Source organism: Acinonyx jubatus, chromosome B2 (genome assembly GCF_027475565.1).
Source record: "Acinonyx jubatus isolate Ajub_Pintada_27869175 chromosome B2, VMU_Ajub_asm_v1.0, whole genome shotgun sequence".
Classification (NCBI taxonomy): Eukaryota; Metazoa; Chordata; class Mammalia; order Carnivora; family Felidae; genus Acinonyx; species Acinonyx jubatus.
Window position 1 is genome coordinate 115,216,392 of NC_069385.1, and position 19,901 is coordinate 115,236,292.

Sequence of the window (19,901 nt, forward strand, 5' to 3'; positions counted from 1 at the left end):
CTTTTAATGGATGCCTGGATCGTTTCTAATTGTTCCTTATCATAAGCCATGCTGAAATAAACAACATGTACATTTTGGATAGGTGCGTTGGATTCATTGAACACATTTCCGGCACTGGGACTGCTGGCCGAAGGGTATGTGCATTTGTAACTTTGCCAGATCTTGTCTTACTACTTTCCGTGGGCTTGCCCAATGTTCTCTGTTCCCCTCGGCCTCTCCAGTGGATTATGTCATTAGACTTTTGAATTTTTGCCAGATTAACAGGTAAAAAAATGATATCTCAGAAAACTTTATTTTGCACACCTTAATAATGAGTGAGTCTGAGCATCTTCTATATTCCGGGGCCATTCAGCATTTTGTTTTAGGAGGACTTTCTATTCATATCCTTTGCTCCTTTTTCTGTTGGGTTTCTGGCCTTGTTCTTACTAGTTTCTAGGAGCTTATGGCGTATCAGTGCTAAGTAAGCATTTGCAACAGCATCTACCCCTTGGGAATTTCTGCACAAGGTCAGGCTTTCTCCTTTTCCTCAGGTAAGTGTGTTGGTTTGCCTGGAGAAGCCAGCGGCCTGGGAAAAGGTGTAGGGGGATTCCACTGAGTACTGGGGTCTAAGGCAGCAGGGGGTACCACAGCCCCTCTGATGGTGGGGCTCCGCCAGCCAAACGGCAGGCAGAGGCGGGGGTCAGGGCCAAGAAAGTCACCCATCCCTAAGGGGCGAGGCACCTGGTCCAGGCGGACAGCATCGGAGGACCCGTCCCCATCCAAATGCGGAGACACACAGGGATGACATGAAGGTGGTCTGTTGCTGTCCTGAGCCCAAGACCAGGGGTTCCATCGGCTCCCCAGATCCCGCAGCATCTCACCTCCATGCCCCTGGGAACCAGGGCCAGGCTGGCCCGAGGAGGGTCGGTCCACTGGCGGGGGCACGCCGGCAGGACCGACGCCTCCGGGCTGGCAAGCAGACAGCGCCCGTTGCTCTGCTCCCGCAAGGGCCGGTCCCTGCCTCCCCGGAGCCCGCCGGGGCGGGAGTGGAAGCCGGATCCCGCTCTTTCGTTTTCGTTTCCCGGAAGGATAGAGATTACCGGAGCGCCCTTGTGAGCCTGCTCGCCCGGGAACCCGAGGCCACCCGGCGCTTCTCTTCTCGAAAGAGATTTCCTCCTAGGCCACCTTCCAGCTTGGGGAGCCGAGTTAGGGGTTGGGGGAAGGAGGCCCAGCAGCCGCAGCCGGCGGAACGCTCACGACGGACAGCCGGTGGCTCCCTCACCTCTCCACCTGTGATGCAGGTAAGAGCCCAGCGGCTGGGCTGAAGTCCGCAGTGCGCGAACTGAGCCTCCTGCCCCCCATCCCTTCTCCATTACCTCAATCAAGTTCCATACTCATTTTATCAGAACTATTTCCTGGCTGGAATCTCGCTTTCCAACACATAACCAAACTTCACCTTGCATCCCTCTCTCGCCGGCCCTCTCTCCTCCTAACTCACCTCCAGCCCTTCTGTGTTATATACTGCTCCTCCACACCTCCTCCTCACCCCTCCATCAACCAGTTGTGATGTCCCAGGAGGTTCCTGCACAAAGCAGCCCCTCATAGCTGGCAAACGCGACCGCGGAGGCCTCCCCCCACCCCCCTCACTCCTTAGCAGTCCCTCTGCCTGTGCCGCCTTTGCCGCATTTCCCCAGCAGCCTCAGAACCGCCCCAGAGCTGGGCTCCCTCTTCCCACCTCCAAGACCTTTCTCCACCTCCTCTCTCCATGATAAAGTTTCAGATACATATCCATATTTTATCAGACCTTTCCCTGGCCTTCCTGCTGAGGCCCAGACCCCTCTCAGTAGCTCCCTGGCTGGCATTTCCCAGGCAGTTAAAACCCCGGAATTGGCTGGTATTAGAATGCTTGGAAGAGGGTTGAAGAGTCCACGAGGGGCTTCCTGTGAGTATCAGGCCCTAGACCCTAGACCCTTCTCCAGCCTGGCAAGCCCTCCCTCCCAGTGGCAACCTTGGAGGCTGGATTACCTGGGAAACAGCACCCATGGGAGCAGGGGGGCTGGGTCCCAGCCAGAAATGCCCTCAGAGCTACCCCAAAAGTTGTCAAATCCTCCTCTGCAGGCTTCTGGAGTTTGCTGTGTGGCTCCAAATCCCCAGTCTTTCACTGCAGGTTGCCCTCCTCAGACACCAAGAGATGAAGGTAATGCTCTTGAAGATCCTAGATCGGGAAAATGACTTGCTGGGACTGGTTTCACTTTTGCTTTTCACAGGGTGGCACCTGTGACTGGGCATAAGTCCCAAGGATCCTCCTGTTTCTACAAAATCCTGTCACTTTTGTCATGCCCTCATCCTAACGGATGAACCGAATACCTCTGGGGCGAAGCTGGTTGTAAAATTGTAAAGATATAGGCTTCCCTTGGTGGGACCTTGGGATTTAGAAATTTATCCTTCCTTTTTCTCTCTTGAAAACAGCATTTACTTGGTTGCTTGTTTATTTCTGACTTCAGATCTTTTTATCCTGGCCCCTCAGGTCCCCTGTGTCCTCTCACCAAGGTCCCAGAGAGCATGCCTAGGCTCTTAGATTTTCAGCGTACAATCAGATCTTGGCAGGGGAGCCTTCTGGTGGGGTTCGGCACATTCGTGAAAAACTTGAATCAGAAAGGTGAAATCGATCAAGTGCCCGCTGCGTACAAGATGTCGAAGGAACCAAGCTAAGGGCATACATGGTTCCTACCTTGAAGGCAGATGGTTGCTCTTTCCATTGGAAAAAAAAAATCTTAATACATGTAAGGATGGCTGAGCCTTCACCAAGAAGGCTCTTCTTTGACTGCCCCGGCTTTTCTACTTTCTAGGAGGGAGAGTTGGCCAGTTTTTCTGTGAGCCCCGAGGCAGCCACACCACCCCCAGGCACCCAGGCCAAATGTGAAGCTGGAATGGACTTGCTGGGTGAAGGGGGAATCTGCAAGCTGCCAGGAAGACTCCGTGAGTAGAGGGGAGGAGAAAGGCTGATGTTTTTATATTTTTTATTGAAAAACATTTTTAAATGTTTATTCATTTTTGAGAGACAGAGAGGCAGGATGCAAGCCAGGGAGGGGCAGAGAGAGAGAGAGAGAGAGGGAGAGAGACTCTAAAGCAGGCTCCAGGCTCTGAGCTATCGGCACAGAGCCTGACGTGGGGCTTGAACCCATAAGCTGTGAGATCCTGACCTGAACCAAAGTCAGATGCTTAAGCAGTTGAGCCACCCGGGAGCCCCAGAGGCCGATGTTTTTAAAGGACATAAATGTGACACATGGACTTCTTACCCAAGAGACTGCCTTCCCTCCATTTGCTATTTCTTTGCTGGGTTTTCTGTAACTTTTCCTTGGTGAGGAAGTCAGAGGAGGTCAATGTGAATTCTCACTGCGGGGAGGCAGCTGCCATGGTCAAGGGTGAAGAAGAGAAGTCTCCTCATTAGTAAGATGAGGGTTGGGATCAAATGAGCTATGGGGTCTCTTCCAGCCTAAAGACAAAGGATTGGGGATGTTGCCAATGAGGAAGCCAGATGAGGTGAAACAGTGAACCATAGTTGTATGTATGTAGAACTCTCTTTTAAATGATTATGCTTCATTTTCATTGTTCCTAAAGTCGCATATGCTTATTGTCAAAAATTGGGAAATGACAGGGAAGCAGAAGAATATGTAAAACAATCAAACCCACCCAAGGAGAGCCATGGGAGACATATTGGCCATATCTTTTTATTTCATTTTCCCGAGGAAACTCCTAACCATAGAACAGGCTGTAGATTGTTTCAGTTGCCAGAGCTGAGGGGTGGAGAAGCTAAGTGACATGCTCCAGAGCACATGGGCTCTCCATGCTAAGGCCAACACTTGGTCCTGCTGATCATCCTCTAAGAGATTTTTAAATGTACTTCCTAAGCCAAGGGAATCATAAGATAGGCAGCAAGCTGACTATAGCCAGTGGGAGGTCTTAATCGGGGGTGGGGGGAGGCGGTTCTTGGGGTGGCTGTGGGCGGGTACATCTGACTGGGATTGTGAAGCATCCAGGCCACTTCTTGCTCGGCTCATCCAGGGGCTGGAACACTGCTTAACTGATTTCATACCCTTCTGATTTCCTGGCCACGACCTACTTTTTGAGCTGCTGACAGGACTGAGCAGCGGGCATGACTTCACAGGCCTTGGGGGGACCTGGCTGCCTTTGCTGGAAACAGTGTGGCATTCTCTTAGCGAGGCATGCAGCCTGTGGGAAGACGGGGACTCATGGATACGAGCGAACCACAGAACATGGGTGCCCTCACGCCTCAGAGCAGCAGTGGAGGGAAGCGGGAGTGTGATGTGGGGACAGGGGCAAGGGGCTCTGTGTGAGGAACCTCTCTTGTTTCGTCTTGTCCGAGTGCAAGCCCTGACCGGTAGGTAGCTTGGAGCTCAGGGCTGTTCCAAGGAGATGTTTGGCAACAGTTACATAGAGGGTAGGATTTGGGTTCTGTTCACAACCCAAACCGTGGTGATGAGGAAAAATGGGACTTTGGGGACAGAGCCGAAGACCCTGAGTGTTGCTGTGAAGAAGGACCTTTGATGTCATCTCATGGCAGCTGAGGACACCAAGCCTCAGTGGTGGTTGGGGGGCTTATTTGCAGGTCCCACGAGGCCCTCTATCATCCCCCGTTACCTCCCCATATTCAAAGTCCACTCTTCTAACTGGCACACCAAGTCCTAGAAGATCAACACTGTAGAGACCTGAGGTGTCCCTCAGGTAATTCACTTGCATTCCAAGTAAGGAAATTGGGGGCCAGAAAGTTGTGTTCTGCCCAAAGTCAAGTAACCTTCAGTTACCTCCCTCTTTTGGGTGCCTAGCTCAGAGTTACTGGGTAAGAGGATATAAGAGGAGTGGGGCTTTAGAAAATGTAGTCATCACCTTGGCAAATACAATTACACCAGACTTTTAATTTTTTGAAGCCCCTTTCGGTGGGGCCGCTCTGAGACGGTCACCAGGTGTTCTGCACGTTTCTAGTGACAAGAATTTCCTCTTCTCTCCAGCCAGCCTGTTCCCTGGTTACTCAACTCAGGGTGCCAATTTAGACCTCCTGGGGTACTAGTCCTACTGCCTTCGGCTACATTTCTCCAGAAACAGGCCCTGAAGTACTTCCCCACAGAGGATCGAAGGACATCCAATTTATTTATTTTTTATTTGATTTGATGTTTATTTATTTTTGAGAGAGAATAAGAGTGTGTGTGCGTGCGAGTTGGGGAGGGGCAGAGAGAGGGGGACAGAGGATCTGAAGGAGGCTCTGAGCTGTCAGCACAGAGCCTGATGAGGGCCTCGAACTCGTGAACTGTGAGATCATGACCCGAGCCGAAGTCGGAAGCTTCACCGGCTGAGTCATCCAGGTGCTCCTGAAATCCAATTTAAATGTAAATTGTAGCACGGTGGGCAACTGGGGCTCACTACCAGTGGGGGGGACCTGTCGGGGACAGTGAGAGCACACCCTGAGCTATCCCAGCCCGGGGGTAAGGAAGCTGAGTTTTCATTCACCTGCCTCCCATCCGTGATGGGGTGAGGCTGCTTCAACTGACTCCACTGCAAACTGAAAAGACCCCCTTTTGGGAAGGAGCTAGCAAACCCAGCCGGCTTGGCTTGGCTTCATCCCCACCTTCCCTTTCCAAGTTGCCCTTTGCGCTGGCTAAGTCAGGCGCAGAGTCAGGTGCTGACATTCGACATCTGGTGGCCATCAGAGAGTAGAGGTGAGAGCCAAGGGCCATGGGCAGGGCACCAGCAGCGTCCTCTGTACTTCTTAGATTTCATGACTCATATTTACTTCTGAAAGTATTCAGGCAACAAGTCCTGGCCTTTGGTAAATATCTAGCAGTCTTCCAAGACTGGGAGCGCTAAATGACTCATTTTCCTGTTAACAGCGTCCCAGATGAGTGAACTGCTGACCCCCAGTGAGGGGTTGACCTTTCAGACAGCTGTGGTGATGTCATGCCCCTTTCTTACATTTCTGGAAATTGAGTTTCCCTCGCTGGGCATCTCTCTGACATTTATCCCCCATCACCCACCCCCCTTCCCTCCTCCACCTCCAGCAACTCTTCTCATCAGCAGGGTGATTTGCCTCAGCAGGAAGGTGAACGAACAAAACAAATCTTGCTTAGCTTTGTGAGTGGGTGCCAAGTGGCTCACACAAGTTCCCTGCAGAGCTTACGTTTCCGTGTTTACTTGCCCGACAAAGATGTGCGGTAGAGCAGGGCAGAGTCCACTCTGGGGGTGACTGTCCTGTCTAGTGACAGGAAGGGGGCTGAGACGGAGGGGCTGGATCCCCCAGGCTCTGCACGCACAAAAGGAGACTCACAATGAGGCTTCCCTCTGCAGAAGTGGAGAGTGAAAGGGGATTCATACCTTCCCTCCCCCAGGCTGCATCCATGAGGGTCTCCCCAAGGTCAGGGGTGAGTCGGGAGCCGTGAAGGCAGTGCAGGCCCTGGGACCACTTGCGGGAGCCGGGCTGAGGTCCCAGGGAGTGGGTCTTGGGGGCGGTGATGCAGCCTCTAGGGACAGCTCGGGGGATTTTGGGGAGGCAGTTTTGAGATGGTCACCAGCACAGCCGCGTTTGAGGACAGAGAAACTGAGACTCTGTGCAGCTAGCGGCCAGATGGGGCCTCATGCCTCAGACTCTTAGTTCCTGGTCCTGAGCTGCCACATTTTCCTGGAGCTGATTCTCTGGGGAAAAAAACCAAAAAACAAAAAACAACTCTGTGAACTTCCCACGGTTGGCTGCAGAAGAATTGAGATCTCTGCGTTTAGAAATTGACTTTCAAAGCTCCTAGTTGTGAACAAGCCACGGGCAGAGACCATAGAGCGCCACGTCTGATTTTCAGACGTCGTGGGCAGAGGGAGGACACGTTTCTGCAACGCCCTCGCAGCATACAACACGGGAGAAGGTCCCTTGGGGTATTCCGACAGGTGTTCATGCTGCTGCTCAAGTTCATAGCCTTCACTTATAGAGAGTCCCCAAGGCACTTATGTTAATGTGTACAATTCTTTTTTTTTAAATTAATTTATTTATTTTTAGGGAGACAGAGAGTCCAGTGGGGAAAGGGCAGAGAGAGGGGGAGAGAATCCCAAGCAGGTTCCGCACTGTCAGCATGGAGCCTGACGCAGGGCTCCAACCCATGGCCATGGGGTCATGACCTGGGTCGAGATCAAGAGTGGGATGCTCAACTTGCAGAGCCACCCAGGCGCCCCAACAGTCAATTCTAACAGAGTGGCTTCCTGCCATCCTAGACCAGGGCATCTCGAATTTTCGTGTGCACGTGAGTCTCCTGGGAGTGTTATTGAAATGCAGATTCTGATTCGGTAGGTTTAGGGTGAGCCTCTAGTAAGCTATACCTCTAGTAAACTCTTGGGGGACACCGCTGCTCCCGGAAATACATTCAAGGACCGCATTTTATAAAGCTGTGTCCTAACAGTGCTTTCCCAAGTGTTCGGTCAGGGCAGACAGCCCCTCCTCTGCTGTCCTGCCTGCCCCTTCGTTGCGGTGTATTCAATAAACTTCTATCTTCTTAAAACAAAAAACAAAGCATTTGGCCAGGACTAAGGAGTGAAATCAGTTTAGTGGGTCAAAATAAGCATTTTTAAAAAATGAAATAGAACAGGGCGCCTGGGTGGCTCAGTCGGTTGAGTGTCCAACTTCGGCTCAGGTCATGATCTCACGGTTCGTGGGTTCGAGCCCCGTATCGGGTTTGCCCCTGTCAGCGAAGAGCCTGCTTCAGATCCTTTGTCCCCCTATCTCTCTGCCCCTCCCCTACTCATGCTCTCTCTCTCTCTCAAAAATAAATTTTAAAAAATTAAAAAAATTTTTTTTTAATGAAATAGAACATTTCACAGTACATCATAAATAGTAAAGGTAGCTGTGATCTCATGAATACTTTGTTTTGGCTCGTTATAAGTACATGCTTGTGTGGGTCATGATGTAAAATGCATTTTTTTTTTTTTTTTTTTTTTTTACCGCGGGTTGCAATTAGAATGGTCTGAGGAACTGCCCTAGATCAAGGCAAGAGAAGCAGTAAGTTAGGTGGAAGCAGGAGCCAAGGGAGAGGTGGGGTGGGGTGGAGTGGGGAGGCTGGAGACTAGAAGTGGGTGTTTGGGAAGCTTTGAGTATTGACAGTGATGTTGTCACCTGCCAGTGAAAGGGAATATGGCAAACAACAAACGGATGGGAGATTCCCAAAGCCGGCAATTTCGGGACAAAGAGCCTCCTGCTCCCTAAAGTCAGGGCCTGGGCTAGACCATGTGCATCTCTGTGCAGACTGAAAAGACCCCTCCTCTGGGAAGAAGCCAAGCCAAACCCAGCCAGGGCGTGGGTTGGCTTCTCCCATACCCTCCCATTCCTTCTCTCTAGTGGTGCCTTTGTGTAGGACACCACACAACCGTATGCGCGGGCCCTGCCCCACGGCCTGGTGACCATAAAACTGAATGTGGTTACCAAGAAAAGCAATATCAGCCAGGACGACCAGGATAGACAATAGGGTGATGGATTTGAGGGGACTCCGGACAGACAGTGACACTCAGTAAACCACGGAAAATGACGATTGCTAAACTGCAGTCATTGCGGCAGAGAAACCAGCTAGTCCCTCTATTTCCAGGCGGGCTCCACCAGTGAGGATGCTGATAATCATAGTGAATACTATTTGCTGAGTATTTACTCTGGACCAGGCATTGCAGCGGGCATATCATATGCACTGATTGAATACACTTAAATAGGACTGGAGAGTGGCTTCTTTTATTATTCCCACCTTACAGATGTGAACACTGGGCTTGGAATCCGCAGAATTACCTTCTCCATAGTCACCCCCCAGGAAACTGGTGGGGCTGGGATTCAAACCCAGGTACCTCCAAACCTGCGGCTGTCACTTACTCTGAGCAAAAGCCTCCAATGTGGGATGATGACAGCTCCCATTTTTAGAGGACTGGCCAAGCACTTTACCGTCTCCCACGTTCCTCCTGGAACCCTGCCAGGGAGGTAGAAGCCAACTGTTAGTTCTGATTTGATTGTTAAAGGTAGGCCCAGCTCTGTTGTTCTGGAAGTCACTCTGTCTAGCAGACTGTGGGGGTGTGGTGAGGAGAGTACCCGGGAAATAGCTTTGATGGGGGGGGGGGAGGGGCAGCTTGAGGCGGCTCTTGAAACAAGGACAGAGGAGTGTTGACTTGCTGGGGTGGAGAGTTGAGAGCCATGTCAGTTTCTTTTTTTTTTCTTTTCTTTTCTTTTCTTCTGTTTTGTTTTGTTTTCTTTTGTTTTCTTTTGTTTTTTCTTTTCTTTCTTTCTCTTTCTTTCTTTTCCTTCCTTCCTTCCTTCCTTCCTTCCTTTTTTTAAGTTAATTTAAAAAAGAGAGAAAGCACAAGTGGGGGAGGAACAGAGAGAGAGGGAGAGAGAGAGAATCCCAAGCAGGCTCCACACTGTTAGTGCAGAACCAGATGCAGGGCTTGAACTCACAAACCGTGAGATCATGACCTGAGCCAAAATCAAGAGTCAGACGCTTAACTGACGGAGTCACCCAGCCGCTCTGCCACGTCAGTTTCTTGAGCAAAAGAGTGAAAGGGGTGTTGTGGGAAGAGAGACCTGGTTGGGGTGGGACTGGGGGGCCAGAGAGGGGTAGATCAGGATGCCTGGAAGTCTTTCAGCGCACTCATGTAGGCCATTTATATTTATTGAGCATCTACTATGTCCCGGGCATTGCTGTAGGTGCTGGAGAGAGCAGTGACTGAGACTGGCAAAGTCTGTGGTCAAGGAGTTGACATTCTAGCGGGGGCTGCAGTGACTACATAAGGAAGCTGGAAGCTCAGTGATAAGGGCAGTGGAGGGAGATCCAGCCCAGGATGGGGAGGGGGGCCTTCAAGTCCCACCCTGTTCTGGGTGTGCGTGGGAGACAGTGCTAACTCTTTAGGGAGACACTCAACCCCCCCAATGGTGTCTTGGATACACAGCCCCTCCGGCTTCCCCTGCTAGGGTCTCTGTCCAGATCTGTCCCAGAAGCTTAGAACTAGCCAAGCTGGAAATCCCCAGGGAGCCAGTGGCTGGGGCAGGGAGAGGAAAGTGATAATCAGGCTGGAGTCTTGAGAGGCAAAGATGGTTGGTGTGAGGAACTGAAAATACGGTGGGTCACAGCCAAGAGAGGGAGAAGCATGGGCTGCTCTGGGGTGAAGCCCCTGGGTGTGGTTGTACCAGTAAGGGGAGACTCAGTTGGGCTCATCCCAGTAACCAGGTCAGGAAGACGTCTTGGGGGGGGGGCGGTGGACACCTTAGATCACACTGGCCAGCAATTGCTGAGCTCTGAGGTGTGCTGGGCCCTGTGCCAAGCACTTTACCTGTGTCACCCCAGCTAACAGCAAGAGCTCCGCTCATCTTGGAAAGTGCATACGACCTGCCAGGCCCTGGTCTTCAAATTGATTATCTCACAGAATCCTGTGACAGCCCCACGTCGCTAGTACTGTATTTGTCACCCTTGATTTGCAGGTGAAGAAATGGAAACACGGTCATTTAGCCAGCTTCCAGCTGGCCTGGCACCAGCTTCGATCCTTATTGTTGCATGGTTTTCCTTTTCCTTTTTTTTTTTTTTTAGGCATACTTTACATACAGTCATGTGTACAAATCTTGAGTGTACAAATGCTTATGCATGTATACACTTGAGCAGCCACCACTGAGATCAGGAACTAGAGCATTTCCAGCGCCCCAGGAAGGTGCCTTGCACCTCTCCCCAGGCCACTCCCCTCCAAAGGGCGACCACTATTCTGTCTTCTCTCCCTAGACTAGCGTCTATTCTTGATTGTGTTTTTACATCTGGCTTCTTTCCTTCACCGTAGTATCTGTGAGCTTTAATCCACGTGTCACATGTAGCAGCCCCTTGTACTCTGTTTTATGGTCGAGCAGCATTCCATTGTCCGCAAACATCACAATTTGATTGTCCGTTCTCTGCCTGATGTTTCCAGTTCTTTTCTACTATGAATAGAGCCACTGGACATTCGCATACATGTCTTCCGGAGGGTGTATTCCCACCACGGCTCTTAGGTCTTCATTCAGGGGTCAGTTGCTGGATTGTACAGATGTAGCCTGGGCTCCTAACCCCTACGCCACCCTGCCCCTCAAACAGCACAGTAGCCCAGTGAGGCAGTGTTTTATCTCATTTCACAGAGGGGGAAATTGAGGCTAAGAGAGTCTGAGCAGCTTGTAGGTGACTTGGCTAGCAAGGGGCCGAGCTGGGACCCAGATCCTGGGGTTGGAGATTTAGCCCAGAGCTGGGTGGCTCATCCGAGCTTGGAACTTGGTCCTTCCCTGGGGTCTCGAGTCCTATTGGAAAGCCTTTTGACCTGGGGATTCTTTGAAGACATAAGGAACAGGAAGGTCCCTTTTCTGTATTTATTGGACCTGAGAAGCTGGCAGTAAACGGATGAAAGGTGAGGGTAGGAGTGAGCAAGAGGTAGTGAAAGAAAAACCAAATCCCACTGCAGGGTGATGACAGGCTTCATTTTCAAGTGCTACTGTGGGACTTCAGAGTCCCTCGGGGACAGCATGGGAAGTCCCCTGCCCATGTCTCTGGACCTGGTAGCAGGACCACACCTGTGGTTGATACTGTCTGCCAAGTTCACGATGTCCCCACCTTCGAGCAGTTTTAGTGTTTCCATGGAGGCAGGACAGCTAGAGGGGTGTGGGATCCATCCCAACCCTCTGGCTACACACGGGACAATGCACCCTTCTGACTCAGGATCATAGTTTTGAATTTTCACGTCGACAGCCTCCAAGATCATGGAATAGGCAATCCCACACAAAAAAAAATGCAATGGCCAGTTGGCCTCCAGAGCCCCAGAAGCCCTGGCTGGCTCATAGGCCTGCCCCTGGCACTCCTGAATCTCACTGTCGGGTGGCCTCCAGCTTTCACACCACGCAGCTTTTGTGTCTCGGTCACTTCTGCAGCCACTGGACGGACCTCCCGCGGAGGCTCCTCATTTCTATTTCCATCAGCCAGGCATTCTGTTCCCTGCATTCCTGCCAGCTGTGGGCGCTATCGTTCAAATGATATCTCACTCTTCTCTGATTGTGCCTGTCGGGGACCAGTGAGGTGTCACGTCCTGCCACCTGAGTATTAGTGGATTTGTTCTACTGCAGAAGTTCTCAACTGGCATTGGTTTTGCCCCTCTCCCTTGGGGACATGTGGCAATGTCTGCAGACATTTTTGGTTGTCACTCTTGTTGGGCAGTGTGTGTGTGTGTGTGTGTGTGTGTGTGTGTGTTTGCTGCTGACATCTAGTGGGCAGGGGGCCAGGGATGCTGGGAAGCATTCCACAAAGCTCAGCACAGCCTCCACAGGGAGGAATTATCAGGTACAAAGTGTCAGTAGTGCTGAGGCTGAGAAATCCTGCTCCACCGTGAATTGCTGGTAAGATTTTTTTGTCTTAAAAAAAAATCAGTGTAGAGATGCTCTTCCTCTGTGATAGACATTAGCCCTTTTAAAAAATTATTTATTTATTTAAATGTTTGTTTATTTTTGAGAGGGGGGGAGAGACAGAGCATGAGCAGGGGAGGGGCAGACACACACACACACACACACACACACACACACACAGAATCCGAAGCAGGCTCCAGGCTCTGAGCCGTCAGCACACAGCACAGAGGCCAAAGTGGGCTTCAACCCATGAACTGCGAGATCATGACCTGGGTGGAAGCTGGACGCTTAACCAACTGAGTCACCGAGGCGTCCCAGCCCTTTTCTTTTTAAATATTTATTTATTTTTGAGAGAGAGAGGGAGAGTGAGAGAGTGAGAGCAGGGGAACGGCAGAGAGAGAGGGAGACAGAATCTGAGGCAGGCTTTAGGCTCTGAGCTGTCAGCACAGAGCCTGACGAGGGGCTCAAACTCGTGAACCTTGAGATCATAACCTGAGCTGAAGTCAGATGCTTAACCTACTGAGCCACCCAGGCGCCCTGACATTAGCCCTTTATCTGTTATCTGCATTGTAAATATTTCCCTTTATTCTGTCCTCTTTTAATTTCGTTTATGGTGTCTTTTACCACACACACAACTTACGTAATCAAATGTATCTTTCACTTGTTATAGCCTCTGAATTTCCTGTCGTGGTTGAGGGCTCACCTACCCATGTTTAATGCATATGGGTTTCCTATTTCCACCTAAAAAAAGACTTTAGGGGTACCCGGGTGGCTCAGTTGGTAAAGTGTCCGACTTTGGCTCAGGTCATGATCTCACGGTTTGTGGGTTTATGGATTTGAGCCCCACGTTGGGCTCTGTACTGACAGCTTGGAGTCTGGAGCCTGCTTTAGATCTGTGTCTCTCTCTCTCTCTGCCCCTCCCCTGCTCACTCTCTCTCTTTCTCTCTTTTGAAAATAAATAAAATGTTAAGAAATTTTTTCTAAATAAAAACAAAAGGACTTTATTTTTAAGGGGTGCCTGGGAGGCTCATTCAGTTGAATGTCTAACTCTTGGTTTTGGCTCAGGTCATGATCTCAGGGTTTGTGTGTTTGAGCCCCGCATTGGGCTCTAAACTGCCAGTGCGGAGCCTGCTTGGAATTTTCTCTCTCCCTCTCTCTCTGCCCCTCCCCTGCTCCCATTCTCTCTCCCAAGATAAATAAACTTTTTTTAAAAAAGTAAAAGATTTTATTTGAAACATTAAAAAAAAATTTTTTTTAATGTTTATTTATTTTTGAGACAGAGAGAGACAGATCATGAACGGGGGAGGGTCAGAGAGAGGGAGACACAGAATCTAAAACAGGCTCCAGGCTCTGAGCGGTCAGCACAGAGCCCGACACGGGGCTTGAACTCATGGACCGCGAGATCATGACCTGAGCCGAAGTCGGACACTCAACTGACTGAGCCACCCAGGCACCCCTTGAAACAATTTTTAATGTTTTTCCATTTTTGAGAGAAAGACAGAGTGTGAGCAGGGAAGGGGCAGCTAGAGGAAGACACAGAATCGGAAGCAGGCTCCAGGCTCCGAGCTGTCAGCAGAGAGCCCGACAAGGGGCTCAAACCCACAAACCACGAGATCATGACCTGAGCCGAAGTCGGATGCTCAACTGACTGAGCCACCCAGGCGCCCCTAAAAGATTTCATTTTTAAGTAACCTCACACCCCATGTGGGGCTCGAGCATACAACCCCGAGATCAAGAGTCACATGCTCCATTGGCTGAGCCAGCCGGGCACCCCCTATTTCCACTTCTATTCAGGTTTCTATCGTTGTATTCATTAGGTCTTAATCCACCTGGAACTGCCTTTGATAAATGGTGACAGGTGAAGATCCAAATATATTTTTACCAGGTGGCAAACCAGTCATGGTTTTACCCTGTCTTAAGTTCACTATCCTTTCCCACTGAATTAAAATCCCATCTCTATCATGTATTAAATTTACACACACACGCACGCGCGTGTGCGCGTGTGCACGCGCGCAAAGACACACACATCTCCTGGCTCCTTCTGTCCCAATGATACTTGCCAGTCTTAGGTAACAGCATCAGATCTTGATGGTACTGCATACCGCAAAGGTCAGTTGCCACTTCTATTCTTTTTTCCCCCCTTAATTTTTTACTCAATTTCAGAGATTTCTTCTTTATTATTCCTTCTCAGGTCCCAAAATAAAGTAAGGGGAGCCTCTCCTTCCACCCAAGCCGGGCTGTGTTGCCCTGCTTTCTGCATTTGTAGCCTGGAGCCCCGTCCCTCTGTGCAGCTGAGCAGGAATGGTCCTTAGTCATTGGTTGCCTCGCTCCTGCCAGCCTCCCCCGGGCCATGTCCCCAGCTGTGGCACAGTGCCTGGCACATGGCCAGTGCTCATCAGATATTGGCTGAATCGATGATCAAGCAGATGCACTTTTTCTTTTTCGGTAAACGGGAAAACTGGTTTTCTCTCTTGCGCTAATTTGGGACCAAGGCAGTCACAGGTTGGTTTAGTCTTTGGACAGTTACCTCCTCCGTCTCAGCTTTCCTACCTGTCACACCAGCCCTGATGAGCTGGGCGCCTTCCACTGTCACGTGGCCAGGGTCCTGACAGGGCTGAAAAGCTCTCGGGAGGACAAGAACCACACAAAGTGAAGCACCAGGCTGCCATCACAGTGGGCACAAGGCCGCGGGGGCTCCAATACGTTTAGGGGCCCACAAAAATGTTCTGACTTCTTTTAAAATCAAGAGAGGGGCACCTGGGTGGCTTAGTCGGTTAAGCTTCCAACTTTGGCTCAGGTCATGATCGCATGGTTCATGAGTTCAAGCCCCACATCACGCTGTGTGCTGACAGCTCAGAGCCTGGAGCCCGCTTCAGGTTTCTATGTCTCCCTCTCTCTCTGCCACCCCTCTCCTGCTCGTACTTTGTCTCTCTCTCTCTCTGTCAAAAATAAATAAACATTAAAAAAATTTAAAAAATAAAATGAAATCAAGGGAAAAAATATGAACTTTTAGGCAGAAGAAAACGTTTTAATATATCACGATGCACTCGTCTTTATGCAATGCAGTCATAAAATATAATTTTAAATATTTTTTAGTGGAGGAAGGGGCCTAGGAAGGCAAGAGTCCCAAGGGTGCAGAAAGTCATAGTGTGGCCTTGTTAAACACAACCCAGATTAGTGGGGTAAATATTTGGCACTGGTTGCCTAATAGACCCAGGCAGAGTAGAAGCATAGGAAGGAATCAGATAAAGCAACTGCTTGTCTGGGTATTTCCAGAGATAAGAACACACACGCTGAAATGGGTGCAGGAGACTTCCTTGTCCGCTGGGCGGTTCCCTGAGCAAGCCCAGACCTGAGCTGGCGCATTAGAGCTGAAGGGTGCAGCAGCCAGACAGACCTGGATTCTGGGCCCGGCCGTACCTTGTGCTACCTGTGTCACCCGAGGCTAGTCACTTAACCTCTGGGAGTCCCAGCTTCCTCATTGGGAAAACAGTAACGGCAACACACGTTCTTTGTAGGACCGTTTAATCATACATGCAATCGGTCAACACCTGTTTAGGGAGCACTTCCTATGGTCCAGGCACCGTCCTGGGTGCTGAATACATACAACAACGTGCCCCAGCACATCCCACCCAGTGCCTGGCACATAATAGTTCCTTAGTAAACATTTGCTGACTTAATAGTTGGAAAGCAGGCTGGGCTGGTAGGAGGAGCCACCAAAAACAAAATAGGCAAACACAGGGCACCTGGGTAGCTCAGTCGGTTAAGCGTCTGACTCCTGACTCCAGCTCAGGTCACGATCTCACCGTTTGTAAGTTTGAGACCCATATAGGGCTCTGTGCTGACAGCACGGGGCCTGCTTGGGATTCTCTGTCTCCTCTCTCTCTGCCCCTCCCCCTGCTCATGCTCTCTCGCGCATGCTCTCAAAAATAAAGAAACTAAAAAAAAAAAAAAAATAACTGAACACAAACATAAGGCATAGATAATGACAAACCTAAACATGTACGTCAAATGTAATGACAAGGAGAGTAAGGTGCCAGGAAGGAAAAGAACAGGATGTGGTGACAAAGTGGGGGGCAGGACAGAAGAGCATCTGCTCAGGTGTAGCGTTCAGGGTGGGCTTCTCGGAGGAGGTGACACTCCTGAAGTGCAAGCATGAGCGATTATTGAGGGGAGAGCCCTTGCTCCCACCTTGTGCCCTTTCCCAGTCCCTGTCCTCACGGTGGTTGCAGGCATCCAGCCGGCACTCTGGAGCAGGGAGGACGTGCTGCACTGGCTGCGTTGGGCCGAGCAGGAGTACTCTCTGCAGCGCACGGGGGAGCACGGCTTCGAGATGAACGGCCGAGCCCTCTGCATCCTCACCAAGGATGACTTCCGGCTTCGTGCACCTGGTTCAGGTCAGGGAAACTAGCTGGCTTCCCTCTAAAACGTGCTGACAGAGACCCAGGTAGGCCCAGGGGGGGATGATGGACGCACTGGTTGGAGGAGCTTGCTCACCTCCCAGCATGGCAGATGTCCCCTTTTCCGTAAATGTTTCCCGGGGGGCCCCTCGCTAGAGCGGGCCTGCAGGAAGCTGTTTGGCTGTTGTTTGCAGAGTCCCCAGTGTCCTGTCCTGCTGTCGCTTCCCCTTCCCTTCACCGTGGCTCTCATCTCCCCTACCCATTTCCATCCTGCCACCTCTCATCTCGTCTGCATGAAGCCGTGACTGACGCCGGCCCTCCCCTGAGAGGCAGGTGACTGACCTGCCCCCTGCCCCCACCCCCAGGTGACGTCCTGTATGAGCTGCTTCAGTACATCAAGACCCAGCGGCAAGCTCTGGTGTGTGGGCCCTTTTTCGGAGGGGCCTTCAGGCAGAAGATGCCCCCTCAGCGCTGCCCCTGCCTCCTGGAAGGTGAGGGAGGCTCTTCTCGGAGCTCTGGGACCTCCCCTCAGTCGGCCTCTTTGGGAGGGCAGGGCTTCCTCCAGGCAAAGGAATGGAAGAGGCAGCTGTGTGGGCTGAGCCCCCCCCCCCTGCCCCCGCTTCCCTCTGCCCTGCCTCCTCAACCCTCACCTCTGGCCCCTCCCATCTCCTCAGTTCTCTGCTCTCCTCTCTAGCAAAGTGTTGTTTTCTGTTGTCCCTATTTCCTCTCCTCCCGATCTCCCTGTGGAAATTGCTCTTGTCAGGGACTCTAGAGACCTGAACGTGGGGATGTCCGCGTCCAATGTTGGTCCTTAATCACTGTCACGTCTCATGACCGCCCCTCAGACTCTTCCTTGGCTTCCAGAACACCCCACGGTCACTCCTTCTCAGCCTCTTGGCTTCTCATTTTCTCCCCTACTTCTAAATGTTGGGGTAGCCCCAGACTCAGGGGGTCTCTCCTCTATCTGCACTCAGACCTAGGTAATTTCATGGAGTATTGGGCGTTTATACCATCTGGTACCGATGATTCCTACAGATACCCGGACCTCTGTGAATTCCCCACACTTCCCCTGGAATGTCTAATGGACATCTCAACCCTAAAAGCTCCTAAAGCAAACACCTGATTCTTGTCCCACCTCCCTCCCCCCAACCCTGCTCCTCTCCTGGGCTTCCTTGTCTCAGCAAACCGCAGCTTCATGCTCCCAATTGCTCTGGCCAAAACGTTGGATGTCACTTTTGATTGTTTTCTCTCTTTCCTGCCCAAATCACAGAATCCCAGCCGTCAACAAGTCCTGTTGACTCGACCTTCAAAATCTATCCAGGGGTGCCTGGGTGGCTCAGTTGGTTGAGTGTCCAACTTTGGCTTAGAGCATGGTCTCATGGTTCGTGAGCTTGAGCCCCGCATCGGGCCGTCTGCTGTCAGTGCGGAGCCCTCCTCAGATCCTTTGTCCCCACTACCCGCCCCCCCCCTCCCCTGCTCTCTCTCTCTCAAAAATAAATAAACTTAAAAAAATCTATCCAGAATCAAACCATTTCCCACACCTCCACTGCTGTCCGTGGCCCAGCCTCTATCACCTCTAGAGAACCTCCTCACTGGTCTCCTTGCTCTGCTCTTGACCTCCTATGATCTATCCGCAAGAGAGCAGCCAGAGAGATTCATAAGGCAGATCATGTCGCTTCTCTGCTCAAAATCTTCCAATGGCTCCCATCACACTCAGAGTCAAAGCCACAGTCTTTACGATGACCTCCTGCCCTCTGCTGTCCTCTCCCGCCCCTCTCCCTTTTGCTCTTGCTGCTTCAGCCACTCTGGCCTCCATGTTCATGGAACAAACCAGAGACACTCCTGCCTCAGGGCCTTTGCATTCGCTGCTCTGTCTGCCTGGCATTCTCTCCTCTTGATACCCACATAGCTCACTCCTCTACTTTCTTCAGATGTCTGTTAGATGTTAACACATCAGTGAGGCCTTCCCTTACCATTACGTAGCTCTCTATCTTTCCTGGGATTCCCTATCTGCCTTAGAGTGCTTTATTCCTGCCCCCCGCCCCATTCTATACTCTTTCTATTTTCTTTTTTATTTCAACCATCTCCCTCCCTTTCCAATCTCCCACTCCCCCACAGCTAGAATATAAGCTCCATGAGGGCAGGGGCTTGTTTTGAGTTCAGTGATATGTCCCCAAGAATTTTAGAACAATGCCTGGCTCACAGAAGGTTCTCAGTAAATATTTGTTGGGTGGATGGAGAGGACAAAGGACTGAGATACAAGGCACTGAGATGGATTCTGGATGTGGCTCTGTCACCAACTTTGCAACAACTTGGCTTTGCAAACAACTTTACAGATGAGGGAACAGGTTTGAGAGATTATGTCACTTGCCTGCTGGGAGCTGGGGTTAGCACTGGGCTGTCTGGCCCTCCCCCATGTCCTCCATTGCCTCCCTGACCTTCCAGCTGGGAACTGGACGGACGAAAAGCATTAGGAGTGCTGCCCCACGGGGATCCCAGGCATGCATGGAGGGGCTGGGGGAGGCCCTGGGCCCGCAGAATCAACGGTGTTCATCTGCTTACAGAGGGGACTGGGCGACCTCAACTGGCCCCCCGAATGGGTCTCCTGCAGCAGCCACCACACCTGGGGTTTGCCAGCTCCTTGAGCCATCTGGCCAGGTGGCCCCTTGGCAGGGAGGACTCCCTCAACGTATCTCACTGTTCAGAGCTCAGCTGCAGGGCTGAGGGAGCCTGCTCCTCCCCCATGATGCCGGAGGCTCCCATTGATGGCAGGATCACTGGTGAGTAGGAGGCTTGTGTGCCCCTGGCCAGGAGGGAGGTGTGCTGAGGCCAAGTCCCAGAGGGTTACGAGTGACAGGGAGGAGGGTTGTTTTGAGCTGGGTGATGAGAGGGTCTGTGCTGGGCTATTGGAGTGTGGGGTGACTGTCCTGTGTACTGGCCACAATCTAGCCACAGCAGTCAGGGCTGCCCAGGATTGCCAAGCCCACCCTGTCTCCAGTTCAGCCAGTCCTAGTCAGACAGTGAGCTTGGCATGGGTGAGTATTCCGCTCCTTTATTTTTTTGTTTTTGTTTTAAAAAATCTGTTTTTTTATTTTCTATAT

General features: G+C 51.2%; 1 protein-coding gene across 11 annotated transcripts in view; it reads left to right on the plus strand.

Annotated features, from left to right (window-relative positions):
- The first annotated feature begins 557 nt into the window (after positions 1-557).
- ETV7 (ETS variant transcription factor 7) overlaps positions 558-19,901 on the plus strand; it is a 32,682-nt gene continuing 13,338 nt past the window's right edge. Inside the window, exons 1-6 of one of the 11 annotated variants that reach the window (XM_053222884.1) lie at positions 1,139-1,921; positions 2,098-2,176; positions 2,829-2,958; positions 16,633-16,797; positions 17,166-17,291; positions 19,365-19,580. In XM_053222884.1, coding sequence (XP_053078859.1) covers positions 2,171-2,176; positions 2,829-2,958; positions 16,633-16,797; positions 17,166-17,291; positions 19,365-19,580 — 643 coding nt within the window. In that variant the 5' untranslated portion in view covers positions 1,139-1,921; positions 2,098-2,170. Of the gene's footprint in view, positions 1,922-1,961; positions 2,177-2,828; positions 2,959-16,632; positions 16,848-17,165; positions 17,292-19,364; positions 19,581-19,901 lie in introns of those variants that run through there. The other 10 variants (XM_053222880.1, XM_053222883.1, XM_027057879.2 and 7 more) reach the window with 10 other exon arrangements.